Raw genomic sequence first — 26,791 nt, forward strand, 5'->3', positions numbered from 1 at the left:
CAGACCATAGCGCTTTGATATGGCTGATGGGACAGAAAGATCTCAGTGGTCGGTTGGCAAGATGGAGCCTAAAACTACAAGCCTTTAATTTTGAGATACAACACCGAAAAGGTTCCCAAAATGTGGTCGCCGACACATTATCGCGTGTACATATGGATGAACTTAACATGTTTGTAGATGAGAAACCTATAGTAGATCTAGAGTCACCCGAATTCAAGAGTGAAGAGTACTTGAAGTTAGTTGATATGGTCAAAGAAAACCAGGACTGTCTTCCAGACTTAAAAGTTTGCGATACCTTCATTTATAAAAAGACAATTCCGACGGATGGCACACAAGTACATGAGAATTTCATATGGAAGTTATGGATTCCTTCAGGATTGACCAGATCTTTAATTGAAAACGCACATACGCCATCGGTAAACAGTCATTGTGGGATAGGTAGAACCATCGCGGCGCTTAAACAGTATTTTTATTGGCCGAAAATGGCAAATCAAATTCGTGAGTTTATAAATTGTTGTATTGTTTGCAAGGAGACAAAAGCTCCGAACAAAATCTTACGCCCTAAGATGGGAAACGAAACGGTAACTGACAGGCCTTGGCAGAAAATTTTTATAGACTTTATCGGACCATTTCCGCGATCGAAATCAGGCAATACTTATGCTTTCATCGTCTTAGATCATTTGACGAAGTTTATTTTGTTGAAACCGCTAGCGAAAGCTAATTCAAGAAACGTCATTCGATTTTTGGAGGCAGAAGTGTTTCATAAATTCGGTGTACCACAGATAGTTCACTCGGATAACGGTAAACAATTCGTCTCTTCAGAGTTTAATAGTTTCTTAAAAAGATATGGTTGTCAACCGATGCGAAATGCCTTGTATTCTCCACAGGCGAATGCATCGGAACGCGCAAATCGTACGATCATCGCTGCGATTCGGTCATACGTATCTGAAGATCAAAAAGATTGGAACCGATACCTTTCGGCCATCGAATGCTCACTAAGGTCTACTGTGCATACATCCATCGGATGTTCGCCTTATTTTGCGCTTTTTGGAACTCATATGGTCACTCACGCCAGCGCATACGATTTATTAAAGAAACTAGGAACTCTTGAAGACGGATCTGTTGAATTAATACCGAAACAAAACATGCTTGAAATAGTTAGGAACACGATCAAGGAAAAACTTCATGATTCATATGACAAATCAGCGGCCCGATATAATACGCGATCTCGAGAGGTAGATTTTAAACCAGGACAAGAAATCCTAAGACGTAACTTTGTCTTAAGCGACGCTTCACGCAATATTAATGCGAAATTGTGCAGGAAGTTCGTGAAGTGTAGAGTGGTTCAGAAAGTGGGGAACGCGTCATACGAGATTGAAGATATGCAGGGTCGGAAAGTAGGAACCTACCATGCGAAGGACCTCCAACACATAGTGCCTCATAAATAAATGCCCGGCTTTTGATTGTTTGTTTTTTTTTATTCCAGGGTCGTAGTTCTTCCCCACTTCTTCCATATCCAGGTTGACTTCCCGAATCAGTGGACCTGCGACTGGTCTTCGGTAACTTTTCGGGTTTGTTATGTCACCCTATCTGCATCCGTCCTAACTGAAGTATCACCTAACGCAGAGTTGTGTTCCATGGCAACGAAGACGATGACATTACTTCGTTTCGTTCATTTTTCGAGTACGAGTGGCAGCGAAAAGAATTAGTGAAAAAATAGCAAAGTCAATTGTGTGTTATAAAGCAGAGTTTGCAAAATCTCTGAAATTTTGCAAATCAGTAAATTTTCCAATTGGAAAATATCTTTTAAATCATCTCGGCAAGAATAAACGGCGTTATAAAGCAGCAGAAGTAAGATAACGATAAAGAATAAACCAGAAGGAGTAAAAATTAAAAATTAATTATTTCTTCCAGCCATTACGCACGAGTGGAGAAATAACTGTACTCCCTCGTGCTGGACAACGTGTTCTTACCCACTGGTGGTCGCGTTCAACCACGCGGTCTAAGGCAAGGTGATAGCCCATCGACCATAAGCACACAACACCAGTGCTGTTTTAACAAATCCATAGAACTAGTTCAACGACGACAATCATCCATTTTTCAAATACGACTACATCCCAACATGAACTGGACCAATCTCAAACTGTCTATTATTCGCGAATTTCAAATATATCAATCAAACATAGACGTTTTAAGGCAGATGATGGATCGAAAGCAAGGTCGAGATGAAACGGCAACACAATTTATCGACGCCATAACTAGTTTACGTAGCCAAATGAGAAAATCTTTGCATGATTACGAAGTTATAGACATTATTAAGGGCGGATTAAAGCCGAAACTTGCGCACCTGATCTTTAGTTCCGTTTGTTATTCAGTAGAAGGACTTCGTAACGAATGTAAGAAGGCCGAAGAATTCCTAGATAGGGAATCCTTTCACAGGATGAGGCCAGCAGGAAATCCTCGCATGGTAAATGAAATTGCTGAACATGATTTCGATGAAATTGTTGAAGAAATTGACGAATTGAAGATTAGGCCAAGAAATAGTGTTGTTTTGAAAACTGATAGTTCTCGTTGTTGGAATTGTGGACATAGTGGTCACGTTTTTAAACTGTGTACGAGTTCGCAAAGATCGATGTTTTGTTTCAAATGCGGATCTCCTGGTGTCACTGCTCCACAATGTAACAATTGCAAGAAAAATATTCGTTTCTCTGATTCTTCTAAAGCCGAGTCTCGTTCTACACAAACCGTAGACTGACTAAATACCAAAGATATTTCCACATCTGTAAAATTCAGTGATTCTGACCAATGTTTTTCACCCGGACTTACAAAATACCCAGCTACAAATAAACCAAATTTGACCTTACCGTTCCATGTTCGCATGGCAAACTATATAAAAACCCGCGATCGTATTTTTAATTCCGAAATTTCTACCAAGTCCAATGTTTCCATTTCAAAGCGCATCCTGAAAGCAAGCGAGCGTTATAAAATCAGACGTCTGAAAAGATTATCTATTTCTTCCACCAATTTTTGCGATGTTCATTCCAATGATCCTCGACCATTCCGAGAAGTTTTGATTAATGGTATTCCGGTACTAGCATTCTTCGACAGTGGAGCTACAGTCACCTGTTTAGGTAAAAATTGTTTGTCGTTTATTGAAAAATTGAATTTGAAGGTTATCCCAATTTATAAATGTAGTGTCGGTACTGCTAATGGACAAAGAGTTTCGTGTTCAGGCAAAGTTCAAGTAGAGCTCACGTACGATGGCCAGACGGAGACCATGGACATCTATTTGATTCCTGGTCTAGAGAATCCAATGTACTGTGGTGTTGATTTCTGGAAGAAATTTAGTGTCGCACCTAAACTTATAAGCAGTATAGAGATCAAGTCCGATATTCAAGATTCCGATATGCATGTATTGTCTCCAGACCAAATGTTGATGCTTGACCAAGCAAAAGAAAGTTTCAAAGATTTTGAACAGTTTGGTCTTGGGAAGACAAATCTGGAAGAGCATATTATAGATACGGGAGATGCTCCTCCAATTAAACAGCGCCACTACCCAGTATCTCCAGCTGTCGAATCCTTGATATATTCGGAACTTGATCGCATGCTAAAGTTAGGTGTGATAGAACCCAGTACCAGTCCTTGGAATTCGCCAGTCACGCTCGTGCGTAGGGGAGAGAAGAATAGGCTCTGCTTGGACGCGCGGAAACTGAACGACGTTACGATTAAGGATGCGTACCCACTACCATTTATAGATTCTTTGTTAGGAAGGTTACAAGACACCTATTTTATCTCAAGCATTGACTTGAAAGACGCGTTTTGGCAGGTTCCTCTGGCAGCTCACAGCCGTCCGAAGACTGCGTTCACAGTACCGGGGAGACCACATTATCAGTTCACCGTCATGCCGTTTGGGTTTTGTAATGCTGCCCAACGGTTATGTCGGTTAATGGATAAAGTGATCTCACCGGAACTGAAGAACAAAGTCTTCGTATACCTTGACGACCTTTTGGTCGTATCTCCAGATTTTGAGACTCATGTCGATCTGTAGAGCAAGGTAGGCGAGATGCTGTCCAGAGCGAACCTGACCATAAACTTAAAGAAGTCGAAGTTCTGTCGTCGTCAGCTGAGATACTTGGGATACATCGTCGGTGAGGGGAAATTAAAGCCCGACCCTTCAAAGATTGATTCAATAACCGACATACCAGTACCGAAGAATACGCGTGAGGTCCGTAGGTTTTTAGGAATGGCATCGTGGTTTAGGCGATTCATTAGGAATTATGCCGAAATTACGACCTCTATTACTCGCACCTTGAAGAAGGGCAAAAAGTTTTCCTTTGAAGAAGAAGCAGTTGATGCTTTCAATAAACTTAAAGTAGCTCTCACTACAAGCCCCGTGTTAAGTCATCCCATTTTTGATAAGCGATTTTACGTCCAATGTGACGCGTCAAACATAGGCATTGGTGCTGTCTTGTACCAACTAGACGCTGAAGGTCTGGAACGTCCCATCGCCTTTCATTCCGCTCAGTTATCAAAGGCTGAACGGAATTATAGCGTAACTGAGCGGGAGTGCTTGGCCGTTATCAGCGCAATTAAAAAGTTCAGACCGTTCATTGAACTTATGCCGTTTACGGTGGTAACGGACCATAGCGCTTTGAAATGGCTGATGGGACAGAAAGATCTCAGTGGTCGGTTGGCAAGATGGAGCCTAAAACTCCAAGCCTTTAATTTTGAGATACAACACCGAAAAGGTTCCCAAAATGTGGTCGCCGACACATTATCGCGTGTACATATGGATGAACTTAACATGTTTGTAGATGAGAAACCTATAGTAGATCTAGAGTCAACCGAATTTAAGAGTGAAGAGTACTTGAAGTTAGTTGATATGGTCAAAGAAAACCAGGACTGTCTTCCAGACTTAAAAGTTTGCGATACCTTCATTTATAAAAAGACAATTCCGTCGGATGGCACACAAGTACATGAGAATTTCATATGGAAGTTATGGATTCCTTCAGGATTCTTTAATTGAAAACGCACATACGCCATCGGTAAACAGTCATTGTGGGATAGGTAGAACCATCGCGGCGCTTAAACAGTATTTTTATTGGCCGAAAATGGCAAATCAAATTCGTGAGTTTATAAATTGTTGTATTGTTTGCAAGGAGACAAAAGCTCCGAACAAAATCTTACGCCCTAAGATGGGAAACGAAACGGTAACTGACAGGCCTTGGCAGAAAATTTTTATAGACTTTATCGGACCATTTCCGCGATCGAAATCAGGCAATACTTATGCTTTCATCGTCTTAGATCATTTGACGAAGTTTATTTTGTTGAAACCGCTAGCAAAAGCTAATTCGAGAAACATCATTCGATTTTTGAGGCAGAAGTGTTTCATAAATTCGGTGTACCACAGATAGTTCACTCGGATAACGGTAAACAATTCGTCTCTTCAGAGTTTACTAGTTTCTTAAAAAGATATGGTTGTCAACCGATGCGAAATGCCTTGTATTCGCCACAGGCGAATGCATCGGAACGCGCAAATCGTACGATCATCGCGGCGATTCGGTCATACGTATCTGAAGATCAAAAAGATTGGGACCGATACCTTTCGGCCATCGAATGCTCACTAAGGTCTACGGTGCATACATCCATCGGATGTTCGCCTTATTTTGCGCTTTTTGGAACTCATATGGTCACTCACGCCAGCGCATACGATTTATTAAAGAAACTAGGAACTCTTGAAGACGGATCTGTTGAATTAATACCGAAACAAAACATGCTTGAAATAGTTAGGAACACGATCAAGGAAAAACTTCATGATTCATATGACAAATCAGCGGCCCAATATAATACGCGATCTCGAGAGGTAGATTTTAAACCAGGACAAGAAATCCAATGACGTAACTTTGTCTTAAGCGACGCTTCACGCAATATTAATGCGAAATTGTGCAGGAAGTTCGTGAAGTGTAGAGAGGTTCAGAAAGTGGGGAACGCGTCATACGAGATTGAAGATATGCAGGGTCGGAAAGTAGGAACCTACCATGCAAAGGACATCCAACACATAGTGCCTCATAAATAAATGCCCGGCTTTTGATTGTTTGTTTTTTTTTTTATCCCAGGGTCGTAGTTCTTCCCCACTTCTTCCATATCCAGGTTGACTTCCCGAATTAGTGGACCTGCGACTGGTCTTCGGTAACTTTTCGGGTTTGTTATGTCACCCTATCTGCATCCGTCCTAACTGAAGTATCACCTAACGCAGAGTTGTGTTCCAAATACATGAACTGCTACCAACTTCGTCGAATTTTGATATTTATACGTTGTCGCACTGATATTCAACGAAAAATGGCAACGAAGACGATGACATTACTTCGTTTCGTTCATTTTTTCGAGTACGAGTGGCAGCGAAAAGAATTAGTGAAAAGATAGCAAAGTCAATTGTGTGTTATAAAGCAGAGTTTGCAAAATCTCTGAAATTTTGCAAATCAGTAAATTTTCCAATTGGAAAATATCTTTTAAATAATCTCGGCAAGAATAAACGGCGTTATACAGCAGCAGAAGTAAGATAACGATAAAGAATAAACCAGAAGGAGTAAAAATTAAAAATTAATTATTTCTTCCAGCCATTACGCACGAGTGGAGAAATAACTGTACTCCCTCGTGCTGGACAACGTGTTCTTACCCACTGGTGGTCGCGTTCAACCACGCGGTCTAAGGCAAGGTGATAGCCCATCGACCATAAGCACACAACACCAATGCTGTTTTAACAAATCCATAGAACCAGCTCAACGACGACAATCATCCATTTTTCCAAATTTATAAGCAATAGCCCGGATGCTTTCAACGTTCCAAACAATTTCAACAATATTGTATAAATTTATAGCCCCGATCCACACCACCGGATTACCCAAACCCACATCACTTACAGGCAACATAACCTCATAACCTAACACAACATTTGTGCATGGGCCAACTCACATATAACAACAGCTTAAATTTCAACCGCCACCAGTGGGAAACATTGGTGTAAACTCCAACTAAAATAGCCCGGATTGGTACATGCGATAACCTCAATCACTATCCCTTGGTTATACACATTCACAGATAGCGCCACCATCCCATTGTACAATTATTTTAAAGGATTACTTTCCACGTGAAAATATTCATTCAATTGCCCCAACCACTAGTTAACGAGGGAAATTAGAAAATTCTCGCCTATACTGCCAGAGTTTAACCATCTTGTATTTTGCACCATCAATACAGGCTGTAGTGTTCTCTATTGTTGCTTGTGCCTGAAAAGTCTTTTCCAACTTTATTCACATGCAGTCAGCGCCAGTACAACACAAGCAACGTTCGAGCAAGAAAAAAAATAAAATCAAGCATCCATACAATAAATTGTCAACAATAGCCCAGATTCATCGTCATCATCACACCGCATTTACTTCGTCATCACCCAGCATTTACTTCATCACAATTCATCCACCAATAGCCATAAAAACTAGCCGCAACAGATGGACAACGTTACAAAAGGTATACAACAACAACAGTAGTTCCAAGCAGAAGACATCAAAGTCGTCATACACCAGAGCTATTCAACAACACATTCACAACATTTCCCGCCAGCATTATTCAGAGAAGACATCAGTGACGTCATATCCACAAGAACATTTTGCTCATCATTTCATCACTCATCGTCTATGCTCATGGATTTATTTGTTCATACCAAATCAGAGGGAGTTCTCATAGAAGATGAGACCCATAGGGAGGGCATATAGGTACCCAATACCATCAGGGGCCTAATAACAACAATTATATGTGGCACAACAACTTTAATATTTTCGGATATTTCTAAAGCGAAGCAAATTATTTTTTTTTGTTGATTCATAATTAAGTGTGAATGACTAAGTGAGCTGGAGCAAAAGTTTATAGATGGAGCTGTCGGTGGGTCACATCATCAACAACTGAATGTGACAACGGCACACGTACACTCTCACGCTTTTCTTTTTCTAACACCACAACAATTCTAGATGCAAGTTCTCTGCTAATGGAGAAGGACGGAAGATTGCCTGAGATAGTGGGAACTACTACTGCTGTCATTTCCATAAAGAGCGTAGTGTCTATAGGGGAACCTACACATAAGAAACACGATTTTCTCCTGATATTGTAGCCTGAGTTGAGGATGTGGCTATACCAAGACGCTGTTGTAATCTTTCGGTTATAAATGACGCTTCAGAAGCAGGGTCTATTAAAGCACGAGCTGGGTACGTAATACCGCGATGAACAAGATTCACCATAGCTGTACCCAATAGAACTGTTCTGTTTTGTGAAGTATGGAATACCTGCCTATTGGAAGTCGAAATTTGACCTGATGACGTGGTAGCGATATTTGGGTTAGTTTGATTGGATTGGGAATTGGTTGGAACAAATTCTGATTGCAATGGGGGTTGCGACGCCGTCGTTCTATTATTAGAACTGTTATTTTGTACCGTATTATGATGGAGTAAAGTATGATGACGTTTGTTGCACCTTGAACAACTGTGGGAGCTAGTACAATTCCTAACGTCATGACCTCGAGAAAGGCAATTAATGCAAAGCTTGTGTCGTTTTGCTAGTGAGAATCGGTCGGCCGAAGATCGCTTTCTAAATTCTGGACATAATCTTAAATGATGGAATTGCCTGGGACACAGTATACAACACTTTTCACCAGATTGTGAAGATTTGGATTGGGCCGCATTCGTAAAATGGGTCCTAACTTTCTTCTGCTCTGATCGTTTGTTGGAATCGATACCTTTTATATCCCTAAGGCAAGTATGAGTTTGAATTCTTTCCGTTAGAAAGAGATCCAAATCTTTCCATGAAGACAACGCAGATTTATCCTTTATGCTTTGTTCCCACAGCGTAACTGATAGTTTGGGAAGCCGTTGCAGACAAAGGAAAACTAATATTGGGTCCCAATTTTCAGTAGCAACTTCAAAAATTGCCATGGCAGGGATGCACCCATTTATACCTCGTTGTAGACCTTTCAAACCTGCGCTCCTTTCATTGTCAAGAACTGGAAAATCAAAAAGAACCTTGAGTTGGTTGTTAACCAGAATGCGAACATTATCATAGGTTTCTTTTAAAGATTTCCATGCTAAACTAAAACTTCTATGAGTGAGAGGGAATTTGGACACAATATCTCGTGCATCGCCTCTCGTTTTCTTGAGCAGATGACACAATTTTTCAATATCGCTCAGGCGAGAATTATCAATATAATAGGGCGTTTATACTATTGAAGGTTAACCCTGTGGGATTTAAAGATCCAGTGGGTTAATCTTAACCGTTTACATATTGCCTTTGACAGGATTTGAATGACAGCTGATGTTTGTTTATGTATACATACATAACAGAAAAAAAAATAATTAAATTTAAAATTACTGGTGTGAAAATTAAAAAATTGTTAAAATGCAGCGAATTGACATTGTTAAAGAAATATTTATACAGTGCTGTGGTCAAATAGAAAGCAACAAATATATGCTGCAGTCTATTAATAATGAAAAACGAAAAATATTACTAAAAATAATAATTTTAATGAAAAAACAAAACGAACAGAAACGAAGTTTAAGAATGTCTGGAAGAATATGGAAATTCGTGAGCATTTTTCTTTTCCGTTTCAGCAGATTGAGTGCCGACACACAACAGCAACCTTCGTAAGATGTAACCAGCTTCATCCATTTAATATTTTTTCAAATGTTTGAAGCTAATATAGACATGTTAATGTTCGTCTGTCTGACTGATGGGTGTGCACGATAACTTTCGAATGGAGTGAGTACTTTGGTCCAAACTTTGCACATCGCAGTAGTTCTTCAAAACTTCATCAAGTTCAAAGATAGACAGTATCGCAATCCTTCGTGTACATCCCCCAAAATTGATAAAATTCTTCGCATAAATGCTTTTTAAATGCTCTGAAATGTTTTCCTCGTTGCCAAGCCCATACTTCTGACATAACAGCCGATAGTTGTAATATATGTTTTCAATCAAGTTCGAAGATTGGCTATATCGGTCCACTGCTTAGGGTTCACCCACCACAAAGCATCAACAATTTTCGGTTGTATATGAACATTTAATGATCCGACGGCAACCGGTTGTATGCACCGGATTCATCGACTAGAGGTCGTCACCTCAACAGTTATGTGTTTGTGTTCGTCTACATTTTTCACCATGGGACCTGCAACATAGCCCGAAATGTCTGTTGTTGTTCAGCGCCCCAACGGATCGGATCTGTCCAGGACAGACGATCCTATCGCAGAATTGTTCTGCCATTCATTATAGTAGCCCGCTTCTAGAGGGAAACAGGTACTAGAAACTTCAATACTCATCATGAGCTTTTCCCCTTCGTCCTATGGAATGACCATATGGATATTGATTGATCCACATTGTGCATAATGAACGAAGGTGCTTCTACAAGGATAAGATATTGCCACAGCTCATCAGACATCACCATTGTTGCACTGGGTCTGATAAATAACGTATCCTGGCAACCCATCATTTCCCTTGACTCAGACCATCTTCCGATCATCGTCTCCGTTAACAGACCGCATAACCTCTGACCGTCGTACTTTTCTGAGCAACGGAAAATCTAATTGGCATAGGTTCGGACAATTTACCAATCACCGCTTTAGAGAGCAGCCTTATATCCTCGAATAGCTGAAGAAATTTTCCGGGACATCATCACTGCAGCTGTCGCTCGATATACACATGCTGATCGAATACTCGAAAATTTTTTCAGGAGAGGCGGCATGTCTATATAATAAGCGTGATGAATTTGCTCTTGAAGACAACGTGCTAGTAGGCAAACATAAGCGAAAAAAGTGGGTACACCACCTAAAGCAATGCAACATTGTGGCAGGAATAAGTAAATTTTAACCAACAGTTAAATCACTTTGGAATGAATGAAGATGATAGAAATGCTGAAACGATGAAAAGTGAATGTTACTTAAAATGACTGATACTGTCACTGTAATCGTGACAGATCCGATGAGGCTCTTGTGTCATTTTGTCAGACAGTTTATAAAGAACCCAGATATTATGTTTAAGTCGTTCGCGCTATTTTCGACAAGTACAGAAGTGGGAACAAGATTCTCAAGGTTTTGGTCCGCAGCAATTGAAGTACTGATAAAAAAGCCTTTTTGACCACTTATAAAGCAATAGGTCGGTCTGGGATAAACTATGCGGCGTCAGTGTAATATGTTAGTTCAACGGAATGTAAGAATGCTGGACCGTTTTCATGACGAGACGATGATTTTACCGCAGCTTCAGCACAACAAGACATTGTCGGCGCAGTACGTGTTTGTGTTTCCGTGGGCATCCCTGTCACGATCTACTGGACAGGCTAGATCTTAATGATCTTGAGAGAGAGGTCCAAAGTTACAAGCGAGAACCTCTAGATTGACGAGCATATAAGGTAAGCATGAATACCATTAACATCGATGCTGTTGGACAGGCAGTGTAAAGTGTAAATGCCTTACTCGGAGACCATCACCATGCATCGCAGCAAAAGAAAGCCAGCTGCACGATAACATTCGATAAAAGTAACAATTTTTCCCAAGTTTGAGGATGGACCACATCGATCCATTCCTTCACGTACCTCTTATTTAAACACTTTAGATGTTAAATTAGTTTAAGGATATATAACGATGTTCGCCTGTCCCAGTACACATACAGTCGCTCTTTTCTTAGATATGCCGCATGTCTTCACAGAGGAAACCCACTGGTTCCTCATAGAAAGTCAATAAAGGACCAGTATGACTTATGTAGAAGACTTTCTACTGATGATAAATAGGATTTCTCATAGAAGGTCCTTCATTGGAAGACAAAATGAGAAGACCGGAAGGTCTTCCAGCAGAAGACTTATGGGACTTTTATAGAACACAAGCATGTTGGATTTCAATATCACCTGAAATACCCATAGACCATAATTTTACAGGAGAAGCAAGCAACGTTATAGCATGAAAAGTGTTTTATAAGATATCAATGCTGTGAGGGCGATCATTTTGAGCATTACAAATCATGTACGAATGTGAGTTAATAATGGAACCAAAAGCTAAAAAGCCTTAAAGATCCCAAAGCCAAGCGTTTCAAGGCTTTGGGATCTTTTAGGCTACCGAAGGTATATACACATTAACACGATAAAAATTATAATTAACGATAACTGCCGAAGGGAGTAACCGATTTGCACATAAGAATATTCCTGTCAGACACAGATCAGGTTCGAATATGGGCTATGTCGGTCCATTCCTTCGGGCACTTCCTCACAAATTTTCAAATTTTTCCTATAAGTGCAGTTTAAGGAATGTTCGACCTTTTTCTAGCGAAGGCTCTACTTGTATTTGGTCTGTTCCAGAACCTGCAAGAAGCTACTATTTTTTACTACGATAACATTTTTTCCTTTATGTTATCGAAAAAAATAGTAAAAATTAGTAGATTCTTGCAGTACTGGAACAGACCAAATGACTACAGCATTATATATGTATGTATATATTTTTGTCGAAGAAAGACAATACTTCCAGAACTGTTTGGCTAACTTCCGTATCGTCTGTTGCTTGGCACATAACTGCAAATGTACGAAGTATAATGTTTCTTAACGCCCTTGTACTTAACAACTGCGAAGCTACGTGTTTCAAAACGTCAAAAATGCGCATTTTTAAGGCAGGTAAAAGGAAAACATGTATCATTTTTATTTCTGATGCATTTTGTGGCATTTTCGAGGAATAATGTATTAGTGTGCAAACTGAAATATTTTGACGAAGTTTAAACAACACAAAGCAAATGACGATACGGAAGTCAGCCTTACACGTCGAGGATATGTATCTGTCGGCAAAACAAACTGCTTTTAACTCGTTTTTTAATGTTCGATTATTACAGGAAAGGCAAGGCAAATTTTGGGAATTAGATATTCCAAAATATACGGAAAGTTTTTTTAAAGAAAGCTTTCGAATGAGCCGGGATTGTTTTGGAAAATTGTGCCAACGACTCCATTGCCTAGAAAAACAGGATACAATATTCAGGAAATGCATACCTTTAGAAAAAAGGATTGCAATTTCGCTTTACACCCTAAGGTCGTCCGCGGAGTATGCCACCATCGGGCGGCTTTTTGGCGTCTCAAAAAGCACAGTATGCGTAATTTTCAACGAATTTTGCGTAAAGGTGTGGGAAGTCTTGTCGGGGGAATACCTTCATGGCAATATTTCGACTGAAGAAAATGTGGACGAAATTGTAAAGGGTTTCGAAAGCATTGGGTTTCCCCAATGCTTTGGGGCAATTGGTAAGTTGTTTTAATAAAATATGAATTTTAGGTAATATTAATGTTATATTAGATGGGTGTCATATAGAAGTCCAGCCCCCAAAGGAAGAGGCATATGACCATTACAATTACAAGGGCTGGCACTCCATTGTACTATTGGCGTTGGTAGACTATAGGTAATGATAAATTAAGACTAACTAAAATGCCTATTAATAATATTTTTCTTTCATTTTAGATTTCGATTTATATATATTAATGTCGGTGCGCCTGGTCGGTGCAACGACTCATATGTTTACGAAAACAGCCAGCTAAAACAATTGCTTAAAACCCCAGTTTTTACAAACAAATTGAAAACCATAAATGGCCTAGATGTTCCCGTTTTCATAATTGGGGACTCGGCCTTCCAACTAACCGAACAACTAATGAAACCATATGCTTTTTCTATTACTTCTTCGGAGAAGGAGAAATTGTTTAACTATCGTCTTTCGAAAGTCAGAAGAGTGGTCGAAAACGCTTTCGGCCATTTAAAAGCTAGGTTTCGAAGAGTAGGAAGGGGAATTGAAAACGATTTAAAAAACGTCAAAAATATAATTAAATGTTGTTGTGTATTACACAACTTCCTTAACGAGCACAATGATCACATAAATCAAAAATGGATGGATGATGTGGGAGGAAATGCCAGAAATGACATTCCACAAATGCCTCGATGTGGAAATTATGGCAGAGCAGCCGAAATAAGAAATGCCCTTGCCGATTATTTCTGGGACAAGGTTTGTAGAAATTAATATATATTATCTAGAGCACGAAGTAGAAGACCAAAATGCTGAATATCATGGATTAGATTAAGATTTCTACTGACATTCACGGCACACGCACACACACACTTTTAAGATGCAGTGTAATTCACAACAATATTTAATTATATTTTTGACATTTTTTAAGTAATTTTCAATTCCCCCTCCTACTCTTCGAAACCTTGCATTTAAATTGCCGAAAACATTTTCGACCACCCACCCTTCTGGCTTTCGAAAGCCGATAGTTGAACAATGTCTCCTTCTCCGAAGAAGTATGTAATAGAAAAAGCATATGGTTTCATTAGTTGTTCGGTTAGTTGGAAGGCCGAGTCCCCAATTATGAAAAGGGAACATTAAACACATTAATGTTTTTGAAATTGTTTGAAGCAACTGTATTATCTTGCCGTTTCCTTAAATATATTTGTTGTGGTACCGACCACGCATGCTAAATTTGAAAAATGTATATAATATATGTCTGTATATTATACAGATATGAATTACATTACATAAATACAGATATGAATTATACTGTGATACTTCAGTTCGCGAACTTATGCTTATTTTATTTTATCGTCTTGGAACTTCAATGCAAGCATTCCAGAAGCTTATAATTTCTAAATCTACCTTCACAGAATTCAAATAGTCGGTCATATATAAGAAAGCCATATGTATATACACTATAACATGATTCCATAAAACACCAACTTAAATCATCCCTTGTTCCCTCGCCAGGGGTAACAATCTTGAAGCGATGCGAGGGCTTAAGGTCACAATTTCCTCTACTCAACTACTCTGGAACGTTGAGTGGGGGAAATTGTGACCGACCAAAGGTTACCCACGTAGTGATCTCCTACGAACTAGAGATCCCCTAACGCCGGGGTGTCAGGCGAACTCGTGCCTATCGGTGTTCAAGGTTTGCAGTTAGGGTTCCAACTGTATTAGAACGGTGCCTCATTGATACCTGGGCGAATCAATGCAGTACAGGCTTAGTTGTCAAGTCCTTGCCATGGTACTGGAGGGCTATGCCATGGTGTACCTCCTATCCCCCATATATTCAATGACGTATGGAACTCGAAAAACTTAAAAAAACCCAAACAACCCCAAATCCCAATGTTGACAACAACTTAGCTATGCCCATGGACTATGATTCCCACAGAACCGGAACTGATGAATCTCGGTCGGACAGGACTAGAAATTCGGAAGGGTACGGACAAGACGGAAAGGTTTCACCGATCCAAAATTTAGTCGATGATAGCCTCACCGAACAAAGTAGACAACTACTCGCCCTTTTGGAACGGACGCTGACCCTGAATCGAACTCAGAGTGAGATCTCTACTATGGACGAGGACAGTTCATCGGACGACGACCTCGACAGAACGGTCGTTCCAGCGACTGTAGCCGCTGATAAACTGGCCTCGGTCCAAGTGGAGATCTCAACACCTGTTGATCCTGGATCATCGTCAGTCCAAAAGAGCCCTTCGTCGGCCGTGGCCGATAGACCTACTCTGCAGAAGCAGAAAGCTACTGAGGAAGGACCCTCGACCAGCCACGTGGTCGAAGCGGCTCCCACTGACTCAGATAAAAATGTACGTCGACTAACCAAGGCTAGGAAGGCGTACCGTAGGTCGATGCACTACTTAAGGAAGTGCGTCGGCAGAGATCCCTCGTCCATCTCGCTGAGGGAGCTTAAATTGATAAAGATTAATCTGAAGGTGGTGAATAAGTTCGAAAAGAACCACCCTCACCTACCCAAGAGAAGTCCACTAGTCAATAAGCTCTCTCTTATCAAGTTGAACGAGGAAGAGAAAACGACACCATCATCGACACCCACAACCCACAAAAGGATCGATGGTGGATCGGCTCGGCGCTCAAAGGATATACCTCCATTGAAGCCAGTTATCTCGACAAAGCGCTGCTCCACACAATCTGAGCAGCACTCAAAGTCGTCGGTAATGGATGATAAGGAGGTAAATCCCAATTCAGGAAAGCAGGGGGCTATGAAACCTGGCTCGGCACTGGTCACTGCATCTGGCAGTGTGGCTCCTACCAACATCAACCCAACTCCATCGAACAAATCGGTGAAGCGGGTTAGATCAACGGAGGAACCGCATCCCAGGGCTAAGAGACCCAATCCGAACCAGGATTCCAAGCCATCTACCTCCTCTGCCCGCCCTGAGAGCAAGAAGGCCACCGCCAATGACAATACTCGGAAGAAATCGAGTAGACCGATGGTGCCGGATGAACTCCGGGTAGCAGTCATCGACAGATCGGATCCAGATGGCAGGATCAGTGACAGTCGGTGGCTGCTAATAGAAGATCGTCTGAGGGACATTGTGTTCGCAGGCGAAGGGGAACCACCGAAACATACCCAGTTCGGCAGTGCAGCTTCCTACAGGGGCATCAAGGTCATATGCTGTGAAAACAAGGAATCCTTGGATTTCCTTGTCAACACAATTGGCGGCCTTGGTGAACTCTGGGAGGGCTGCCAATTGTCGGCTGTCAGTATGAAGGAGATTCCCACCAGACGAGTTTTGTCAGCTTGGGTACCACCACCTGAGGTGGACCCTGCACGAATACTGACGATACTTGGCAGGCAAAACCCCAATCTCCAGACTAGCTCCTGGAAGCTGGTCAGCCACAGTCCGGATAATGGGGGCCTTGTCATTAGGGTGTCAATAGACACCCAAGGACAGGAATATCTCCGGACTCGTGAGGGGAAGCTGCACTTTGGACTAGGATGGATCAGGTTCCGCCTAGCCCGAGGACAGTAAAGGAGCGTAAGCAGCAGCCGCTTCGCATAATGCAAATTAACCTGCATCACTGCAAAGCGGCTGCTGCTGAACTTCTACTTTCTCTCACGAAGTCCGAGGTTGACATCGCCTTGGTACAGGAACCCTATTTATTTAAGAATAGTGTTGCTGGGCTAAGCGATGGCAACTATACCACCTTCGCCACGTCCAATGGAGACAAGGTAAGAACATGTATAGTTGCCAAAAAGAAACTGAAATTAATGTATCTCTCAAATTTTAGCGGAGGAGATGTTACGGCAGTCAAACTGGAAGACCGCTCACACAGAGCCACCATCTTCGCCTCCATATATATGCCGTATGAAAGCCCTGACCCTCCCGGCCAACACGTAGAGAAGCTTGTCAAAGAAATGGGGAGCACTTGCTTCATCATCTTAGGATGTGATGCCAATGCTCACCACTTCCACTGGGGCAGCAGCGATACGAATGCCAGAGGTGAGTCTGTATTCGATTTTATTTTAAAGTATAATCTCAGAATATGTAATAGGGGAAAGGAGTTCACCTTTCAAAATAGAACCAGAGAGGAGGTTATTGACATAACCTTAATTAATAAAGACGAATCCCTCATTAGTGACTGGAGGGTATCTGAAGAGTGCTCCTTTTCGGATCACCGAAAGATACTCTTTCAAGTCTCTATTGACGGAATTCGACAACCACCACATAGGAATCCACGGAAAACCGACTGGAACAAATTCAATGAGCTAGTAAGCTCCGAGCTGGGAGTATCGCAATACCCCAAAACAGCCAAGGAGCTTGATAGTGCAGTGAATCACGTAACAAAGGTTCTCGTGGATAGCTATGAGACCGCCTGCCCACTAACCCATCCAGGCAGAAGAAGTCAACCGGTCTGGTGGTCAAAAGAACTAGCTAACCTCAAAAGGACTAGCAGAAGGCTCTATAATAAAGCCAACAAAACGAAGTTGTCCACAGATTGGGAGAACTATAAGTTATCTTTCAATAAGTACAACAGCGAAATAAAGAAAGCTAAACGCAGATCATGGGTCTGCTTTAGCGAGTCTATAGAAGGAGTTAAGGACGTTGCTAGATTCCGTAGAGTACTCTCGAAGGACCCCAAATCCATAGGGAGTATTAAACGGGATGATGGCACATGGACTAACTCCGGTCTAGAAACCCTTGATCTCCTGGCCAAAACCCACTTTCCCAACTGCATGGATGTAGTGGAGAGCACTAGTGCTCCAAGCACTTGCAACCATGCCACTGGGGATGTGAGCATCATCGAGGAGATCATAAGTCGTCCAAAGATAGCCTGGGCAATTAACACTTTCAAACCCTTTAAATCACCTGGTCCGGACGGTGTTTTCCCTGCCATGCTGCAAAATGCATCGGAGGTATTACTCCCACATCTGGACAATATTTTCAGAGCCTGTCTGTGTTTATCGCTCACTCCGGCTCTATGGAGGGAGGTCACTGTGACATACATCCCCAAGGCGGGGAAGTCAAGCCATACACTTCCCAAAGACTATAGACCGATCAGCCTGTCTTCCTTTCTTTTGAAAACTTTGGAAAGACTGCTGGACCTTGGAATAAGGGCCAGGCTTGGAAATAGTGCTATAAGTTCTGCCCAACATGCCTACACCAAAGGTAAATCGGTGGAAACTGCACTGAATGAGGTCGTGGGCTTCATCGAGAGGAATATGGATGGATCAAACTATACATTAGCAGCCTTTCTAGATATAGAAGGTGCCTTCAATAATGTAAAGCTTGAATCTATCCATAACACACTCTCTAACCTTGGTATTTCTTTTACACTGATCAATTGGATTGACGGAATGCTAAGCAGCAGGATAATCAATTCAAATATCGGTGAGACTTCCATTCGGAAGTCTGTCACCAGGGGCACACCACAAGGTGGCGTTCTATCGCCACTGCTGTGGCTTCTGGTGATTAACGAAATACTCAAGGAATATGATAGACTACGAATAAAAACTATTGCTTATGCCGACGACGTGGTCATTATGATCAGCGGTAAATTCCCACAAACATTATCAGAACTCATGCAAGGAGCTCTAGTCAAATTATCAAGATGGGCGCACAACAATGGACTTGGGGTGAATCCGTCTAAGACTGAGCTGGCCCTGTTTACCAAAAAGAGGAAAGTAAAACCATTCACACTACCAATGCTTGATGGGGTTGTTCTGGAGCTGTCTCTTGAAGCCAAGTACCTCGGCATCATCCTGGACCATCAATTAACATGGAAAAGTAATGTCGAGGAACGTGCCAAGAGAGGGCTAATAGCACTCTATTCTTGCAAGAACTCCATAGGTAAGAGCTGGGGACTGAAACCACAGGTCATCCATTGGATTTTTACGACCATAGTTCGCCCAATCCTTACCTATGGTTCTCTGGTATGGTGGAATGCTTTAAACAAGACGACGCTTCTTCACAAGTTAAACACAGTCCAAAGAGCGGCATCACTGTTAATTACCGGTGCTATGAAAAGCACTCCACAGGCAGCACTCAACGTCCTACTAGATCTTCATCCGTTGAATCTAGTAGTACAAGAGCTGGCAGCCAAGAGTGCTCTCCGTCTCAAAGAGACAAACTCATGGCACAATACTGATTACGGTTATGCCTCTATCTTACGACGATCCGGATTCCAACTGGGATCGTAGGTAATCAGTGATTACATATCACCACAGTTACACTTCGATGAGATTGATGTACGAATACCCCACAGGGAGGCCTGGACTCACAATTCCCCACCTCTACTCGGTATAGAGATTTATACCGACGGCTCCAAGATGGAAATGGGAACAGGTGCAGGCGTCTACAGCGATGACCTCAATTTACGGCTCTCATATAGGTTGAACGAACATTCTAGTGTATTCCAGGCCGAAATCTTTGCAGTTAAGAAAGCAGCAGAGTTGATAAGCAATAAAAAAGGGGACATAACTGGACCGGTGACTATCTACGTGGATAGTCAGGCGGCCCTTAAATCACTCAAGTCCTACTCAATCAAGTCTGCTGCGGTCTTGGACTGCAGGAAAGCTCTGGAAGACCTAAAATCAATCGTTACCTTATGCTGGGTCCCGGGTCACTGCAATATCGAAGGCAATGAGATAGCGGATGAGCTGGCACGTAGCGGATCGGAGTCAACCGACATTGTAATCGACAACTCCATCAAGCCACCCTTGTGTCATTTCATGCGGCAGCTAGAACAAGTTTACCGGGACAAGGCTGGTCAGATTTGGAACAATGAACCTGGTTGCAAGGTATCAAAGGCAATCTGGCCCAACCTATCTCAGAAAAGAACTATATCCCTTCTCTCCATGAAGAAATCCGATCTAAAATTAATGGTTGGAACAATCACAGGACACTGCAGGATAAGATCCCTAACCTGCAGATGGGATAGAGACACTACCGACTACTGCAGACTATGCGAAGATGAGGAAGAGACGGAGACGATTGAGCACTTATTATGTCGTTGTACAGTGCTCACGACCAGGAGACTTCGAACGGTGGGTGAACACACCACAACATCTCTGACAACGTTCTGTCAAGTCGAGCCGACGAAACTGCTTCTTTTGGCCAAAGGCCTAAAATGGCTTCAACGAGAACCAACCAATGCGCCTTAGCATGGCAAACTCTCCTCTCTCGCCCCTATGTCTAAAACATCCTTTTCAACGACTTCCCTACCAAATTACTCTTTTTATTTCATTATCTTGTATAATTCTTTCCTTGACGTCTTTCTTCTTTTCCATTCATTTCTTCTCTTTCAAACCCCCCCCCCCCCCCCCCCCCTACAGGATGAACACAATGGACCATAAGGTCTCCGAGTGATGTGGCTGTCCAATATGACAGCTACGCGTCCTTTAACCTAACCTAACCTAAATCATCCCTTGTTAAATATAAATTACATATGTATACATATTTATTTCAATTCATTTCTTTACAAATAGTTCAAATGGTATTCAATACATTAAGATCATTAAATACTGATGTAGTCATTTTTTATTCTGAGTATTTTTATAACTATAAAATAAGGTTTATTTCATTCCCTGTACGATGTTTCGTAGTTTTTTGCACTTATTCATGAACTTTTATTAATTTAGTATACTACATATTTTAGGTTTTTTTATTACCTATATATGTATAAATATTGCTATTATTCATATGACTAAATAATTAATACCACCTTTGTTTAAAGTAGAAAAAAACCATGCAAATTTCTATCAGGAAATGAAATACTACCTTTTACATTCATTAAAATAACTTTAAGAAGGTAACTTAATAATAAGTATAATAACTAAAAATAACAAACAATCATACTAAAAAGTTCAAACTTGAAAAATAACAATGTTTAATATTATTTAGAAAAGAAATAGAATAAATTGTATTAACAATTAAAATTGCAACGAAAAAATAAAGAGAAAAACAACTGAAAATTAAATTAACTTTGTACTAGAAAAAATATGTTTTTTTTTCTAATTTGTGTTATTGTTTTTCAGAACATCTAAAAATCCTCTAAGAATTGCATTGCGTTCTTTTTCCATCTCAACAATTGTTTTTTTGTAATTGAAGTCCTTGTTCACTTAAATCATTCATGGTCTTAATACTTTCCACTAACTACTTATTAGTAACCTCTATATTTTGTTGCACTTTCTTTTTATCTTCTTTGTCACTGATCTTCATTTTTTTTGGTTTTGGTGTTGTACTACATTCATTGGGAGAAACATCTAAGAGTTCAATCTGACTGGTTGATATTTCGAATGTCGAACTGCATTGGGATTCATCGAATACAGACTCTGTCAAATCATCTTCAAGGTATTCTGCTAATGGCATATCTATAAAAAAATTAAATGAAAAAAGTATAGTAAAATTACAGGTCTTTTCCAGTACTGCAAGAATCTACTAGATTTTAATATATTTTTCGATGTCATAAAGAAAAAGTTGTTATCGTAGAAAAAATTAGTAGATTCTTGCAGGCTCTCAAGGTCTATAGAAGGTTGGCCATTCAGAGTTCTGTTAACAACTTTTAAAACAAGCATAGTAGATTTTACAAAACCACAACAATGTTTTTTACAACAAGCATAACAATCAATTGAGCTTAGTCCAACTGTATAAACTGTGCAGGCTCTGGAACAAACATATATATAAAAGTCGAGTGGGCCGACTCATGATACCCTACAACTCTGTGAGTATGTAAAATATGCGAGCAACGTATTTCTAGACCGAATTCAGTCACACATTCCAAATTTTATCAAAATTGGATAGAAACATTACAGTTGTAATTCGAATTATTCCATTAAAAATTAAAAATTTTGTTGCATTGGTTTTATATTTAGTTTTTCGAATTACAAATAAAATGTTTCGAATTACAAATGAAATTCTCGAATTACAACTAAAATGATTCGAATTACATCTGAAAAAGGTGTAAACCAAATTAGGTCGCACATTCCAAATATCATTCCATTTCATCGCATATCTCAACCGATTCTGACCAAAATCGATAGCGTTCTTCCTATAGATAAACAATGATCTTCCCATATGTTAGACAAATTGGACAATAAATGTGACTTTTACTTTGCGAGCTGACTGACTAGTTGCATAAATTAACTCAGAAAGTGATTCTAGTTTTATCCCTAAAAGGAACATGGTTCTATTTCGGTTCCTTATGCATGTCACATACAAATGCACAAAGACATAATACCCTACTGCAGGGTATAAAAACAACGATATACGCAAAGTAAGAAAATTCTGTTGACGATCAACATAAATATGTATTTTAGTAGAAGTTTGACGATTAAGGCATTTTATTGCAAATTGGAGTCTTACTCGTTGCAGACTAGACAGCGTAATTTTATGCTACTCCAACTTTTCTACCCATTCATGCCACATTTTGGGACTGAACATATTAATACATTCTTACTAAATTGAATGATAATGTATCAAAATGAATATATTTACATATTCAAAGCATCTTTCTATATGCACAACGTAGAGAGGTTATCATAAGTATGTTTTGACAAAAACAATGCAACATCTTGAAATATTGGTCAAAAACTAACATTTTGGTATACCGATCTTCATATCTAGACGACATAAAACAATTCAGCTGGACAGATGTTTTGCACGGTGTCATCGATGCCTGCCCTATAAGAATTTAGACGGCAGCACCATCCCAAATGTAGTTGAGCCAAAACTTCTCTGGATCGTCGTGGCAGCTGACGCTTCTTAGCTGCGATAGATGGAGGATGTTGTTTATGGCGTCTGCTACTGCAGCTGTTATTTGATCTAGGGGTTCTCTCGTGTAACCTTGTACCTCACTTTCTAGATCACTAAGATCCCAACTGACATGCATGGGGGCCTATCCACCATATGATGATTGGATGGCTCTCACGGTAACACAACAAGCACTTAAACGAATGTATGTATGTCATTGTGTTGCTGTACTAGAAGATGGTCCACTGGAGAAATAAGGACGCACCCTGTTGTAGTATTCAGGGCGGCATTCTGACAGGTTTGTATATTTTTCCATCGCATTGCACTTATGTATATTCGCGAACCATACTGGCACCGCATAGCTTACCACAGACCGACCTATCGCATAATATATGGTCAACAAGGTTTCTTCATTTGCACTCCAAGTGCTGCCGGCTCGGAAATTGAGGACCTTTTTTCTCCATCTCAGCTTGTCGCAGATAGCTGTGGCATGCGTGGAAACATGTGGGATTTGACCTCTTAGAATCTTGGGGTGGCCTTAGATTTAATGGAGGAAATTTGCATATTACTCGGGTGGGAAAAAGTGATAAGATCAGTCAAATATGGGTTCAACATTTAACAAATGTCATCAGGGAAGGTACCTGACACCAAGATTGTTCAATCATCCGCATAAGTTAAGATCTCAATGATGTTTGGAGGTGGTGGAATACTGTAGACATACAGGTTTAAAACTTCCGGAGATATCACCCCACATTGGGAAACTCTCTGTTTCACTCTACAGACTTCGACTTCATGTTCCGAAATTCCACTAACGCCATATAATTTATTGTTCAATGTTCCAAACTTGGCCGGAGGGTAGTCTGCTACATGCCCTCAAACAGGGTGATTGCTTGACAACATCATACACTTATGATAAGTCGAGCGCCACCATCACTGTTCTGCCACACAGCTTCCTCTGCTTAAGTAATTCATGCAAATGATCGGCAACTGGATAGCTATTTCAAACGCTGGGGAGGTGTAAAGCTACGGGCGACAAATGCGATATCCGTCTGTACGATTCACCTTTGCACACAGGTTGAGAACTTTCGTAATTGTTACTTATATTACTACAAACTTTAAACAAAATTGTACGAGTATATTAGCCAATGAATATCATTATACGTACCGATACTCTCATCCACCACAGAGTGTATATTGTGGAATTTGTATCCGCCAAGTATACCATGCACGCGTTCGTATGGTCCCCAAGTAGAAGGTGATCCACCAGAAGGACCAATTTTTTTCTTTTCTTCGCTGTAAATGAAATAATGAAATCGATTTATTTATTTATATATGGAAAAAGTTAAAATTAAGTATAATCTCTATATGGGATGTCCGGATTCTCGATATGTGATGTCTGAATTATCGAATTGTCCGGAGCACCGAATTTTTCCAAAAATAAATCATTTATTTCCAACTAGCTGGCCAATCGTTTTGTTTTTAATGGCAACTTTTTACGCATTTTATATTTTACAATTCAAAAATAGGTATTATCTAGGCCCTAAGAAAATACCTACATTCTGAGATGTAATCACAATTTTTTCGCAAATGAATTTTCAAGCCGATACGTAATAATATATTTTTTTCCAATATAGCGTTAAACCATGGGACTACTTTGGACATTGTCTACAAATTTCAGAATATCCATTCAGACATATGGTCAAGTGGACTTTTTTTGTTCAGTGCAATCCCAGTAATCAGAAACTCGAAGGGCCCAATAAGGTGTTTTCTTTCCATACAAATATTTAACATACCTCAAAAAGTTAGCGTGGTCAATTTTCCTTTCATAAAAACTTATGTTGGGCTATGACGAACATTAAAAAAATACCCAAATCGGTCCAGCCATGTTGCTACACATATAGGCTGACTTCCGAAACGTCAGTTGCTTTGTAGTCATGCATGAAACAAGGGGTTCTTAGATCGAGTTCCATACTAGAGTAATTTTATGAAATTGTGGTAGTGGGAACCCCTAGTTTCATGCATGAATGCAAAGCAACTGACGTTTCGGAAGTCAGCCTATATGTGTGGCAACATGGCTGGACCGATTTGGGTATTTTTTTAATGTTGAATACAACTATATAAATTGTGTCTTGCACAAGTCCATACTTCCCGAGATGTTGCTCATCAAGGCTATATGGATATTGTTGTAAAGCCTACGGTTAAATTTCCCTTTAAAAATAAGAAGTTTATGTATGTGTGTGGACCTCCTTCAGTCGGGAATTCAAGACTTACACCTATTGGCAGGTTTCAGCAGCGGCAACACAGTTAAATTTGCTCTTAACAACTAAAAGTGTTTGGCCCTAAAATCAAAGGTTTTTCTAACACCATTTATTTGTAAACAAGTCTTCCACACCATTACAATAGCCTTGGTCGGCCGTAAAAAATGTAGCAATGCTGAAAGCCTTAGAACTGGTAGTGTGAATGACGGACTTTGCAGATAGGATAGTCACGATATACGAATATAGCCAGGGGAACATTCCTAGTTTGACTATAATCGTCCGATCGATTTGAAATTTTTGCCATACATAGATCTCGGTGCCCTGATTATGAAAATCTAAAATTTTGCCGGCGGTCATAACCGGTTATCCGATTATTTGAACCGAAATTACGGGTAAGAACCGAAATTATGGGTGCCACCGTGGTGCAATGGTATGCACGCCCGCCTTGCACACAGAAGGTCGGGGGTTCGATTCCCCGGCCAAGCAACATCAAACATTTTTCAACGGTGGCAAAATACCCCTCAGTAATGTTGGCGACATTTCCTGAGTATTTCAGCCTTGAAAAACTTCTCCATAAGTGGTGTCTTAAGACACGCCGTTCGGACTCGGCGATAAACAGTAGGTCCCATATCATTGAGCTAAATATGAATCGGGGTGCACTCATTGATATGAGAGAAGTCTCCCTTGTCCCGTATGGGATGTTGTGGAACAATGTTGTTGTAAACCGGGCATCGAGATCTATCTATGGTAAAAATTTCAGATTTATCCGACAGTTATAGCTAAACTAGGAATAAGCCCAAAACAATATTTTCATTTGTTTCTGCAAATTTTCTTACCGGTATCTGTTTGTTAAATTGTGGAGTTTATTCTTCACTTCTTCTCCATCATAACCGAATCCAAACGACGCTAATTCTGTGGCCATTTCAGCATAAATGTGCGAATTTTTACGCACACCTCGAATTTTGTCAATGTTTTTATCCCATAAAGACAATAATAAGTCCTCTGCTTCGGTACACCACTTCTTTCTTTTTTGCTTGAGGCATTTCCTATAAAGAAATAGCATTTTGTTTTTATACATTCGTTAAAATCAATAATAATACTTACTTTTCTGTGCGCTCACATTCCATTTTTACAATATTGTGTTTGTTGTGGATGTGTTTGACAATTACACGTAAACAAACAAATGGCTACAAAAACACTTGCAACTTTTTGTACTTTGTGAAAAGAGTTGTATTTTTTCGTACAAAAACAGCGTTGCATGACATAAGTATCCAGATTTTGTGCAGGATCTCAAACAAATCCGGTCATGAGAAGATTTAAAATTGTATGGTAAATCTTGATGAAGTTGACCAGATTAAGCACATAAACCCTGATAATGAAGGTTAACCCCCCAAAAAGCTCTAATATAAATAGCATATAAATAGATGAAAAGAAATCCCTGAACGTTGGCCAAGTAAGAATGTCCCCATTAAA

At 40.3% G+C, this 26,791-nt stretch overlaps 1 protein-coding gene across 1 annotated transcript; it reads right to left on the reverse strand.

Moving 5' to 3' along the window:
• Positions 1-20,751: 20,751 nt before the first annotated feature.
• LOC141402177 (uncharacterized) lies at positions 20,752-26,562 on the reverse strand. Its single transcript, XM_073982998.1, has 4 exons — positions 26,423-26,562; positions 26,155-26,364; positions 24,226-24,353; positions 20,752-21,682 (listed from the first exon to the last, which is right to left on the reverse strand). Exons 1-4 carry the CDS (start codon positions 26,443-26,445, stop codon positions 21,465-21,467), a joined length of 579 nt encoding a protein of 192 aa, XP_073839099.1. The 5' UTR covers positions 26,446-26,562; the 3' UTR covers positions 20,752-21,464.
• Positions 26,563-26,791: the final 229 nt, after the last annotated feature.

This window comes from Musca autumnalis, unplaced genomic scaffold, assembly GCF_047663935.1.
Source record: "Musca autumnalis isolate F117 unplaced genomic scaffold, ASM4766393v1 scaffold_4, whole genome shotgun sequence".
In the NCBI taxonomy this organism is placed as follows: Eukaryota; Metazoa; Arthropoda; class Insecta; order Diptera; family Muscidae; genus Musca; species Musca autumnalis.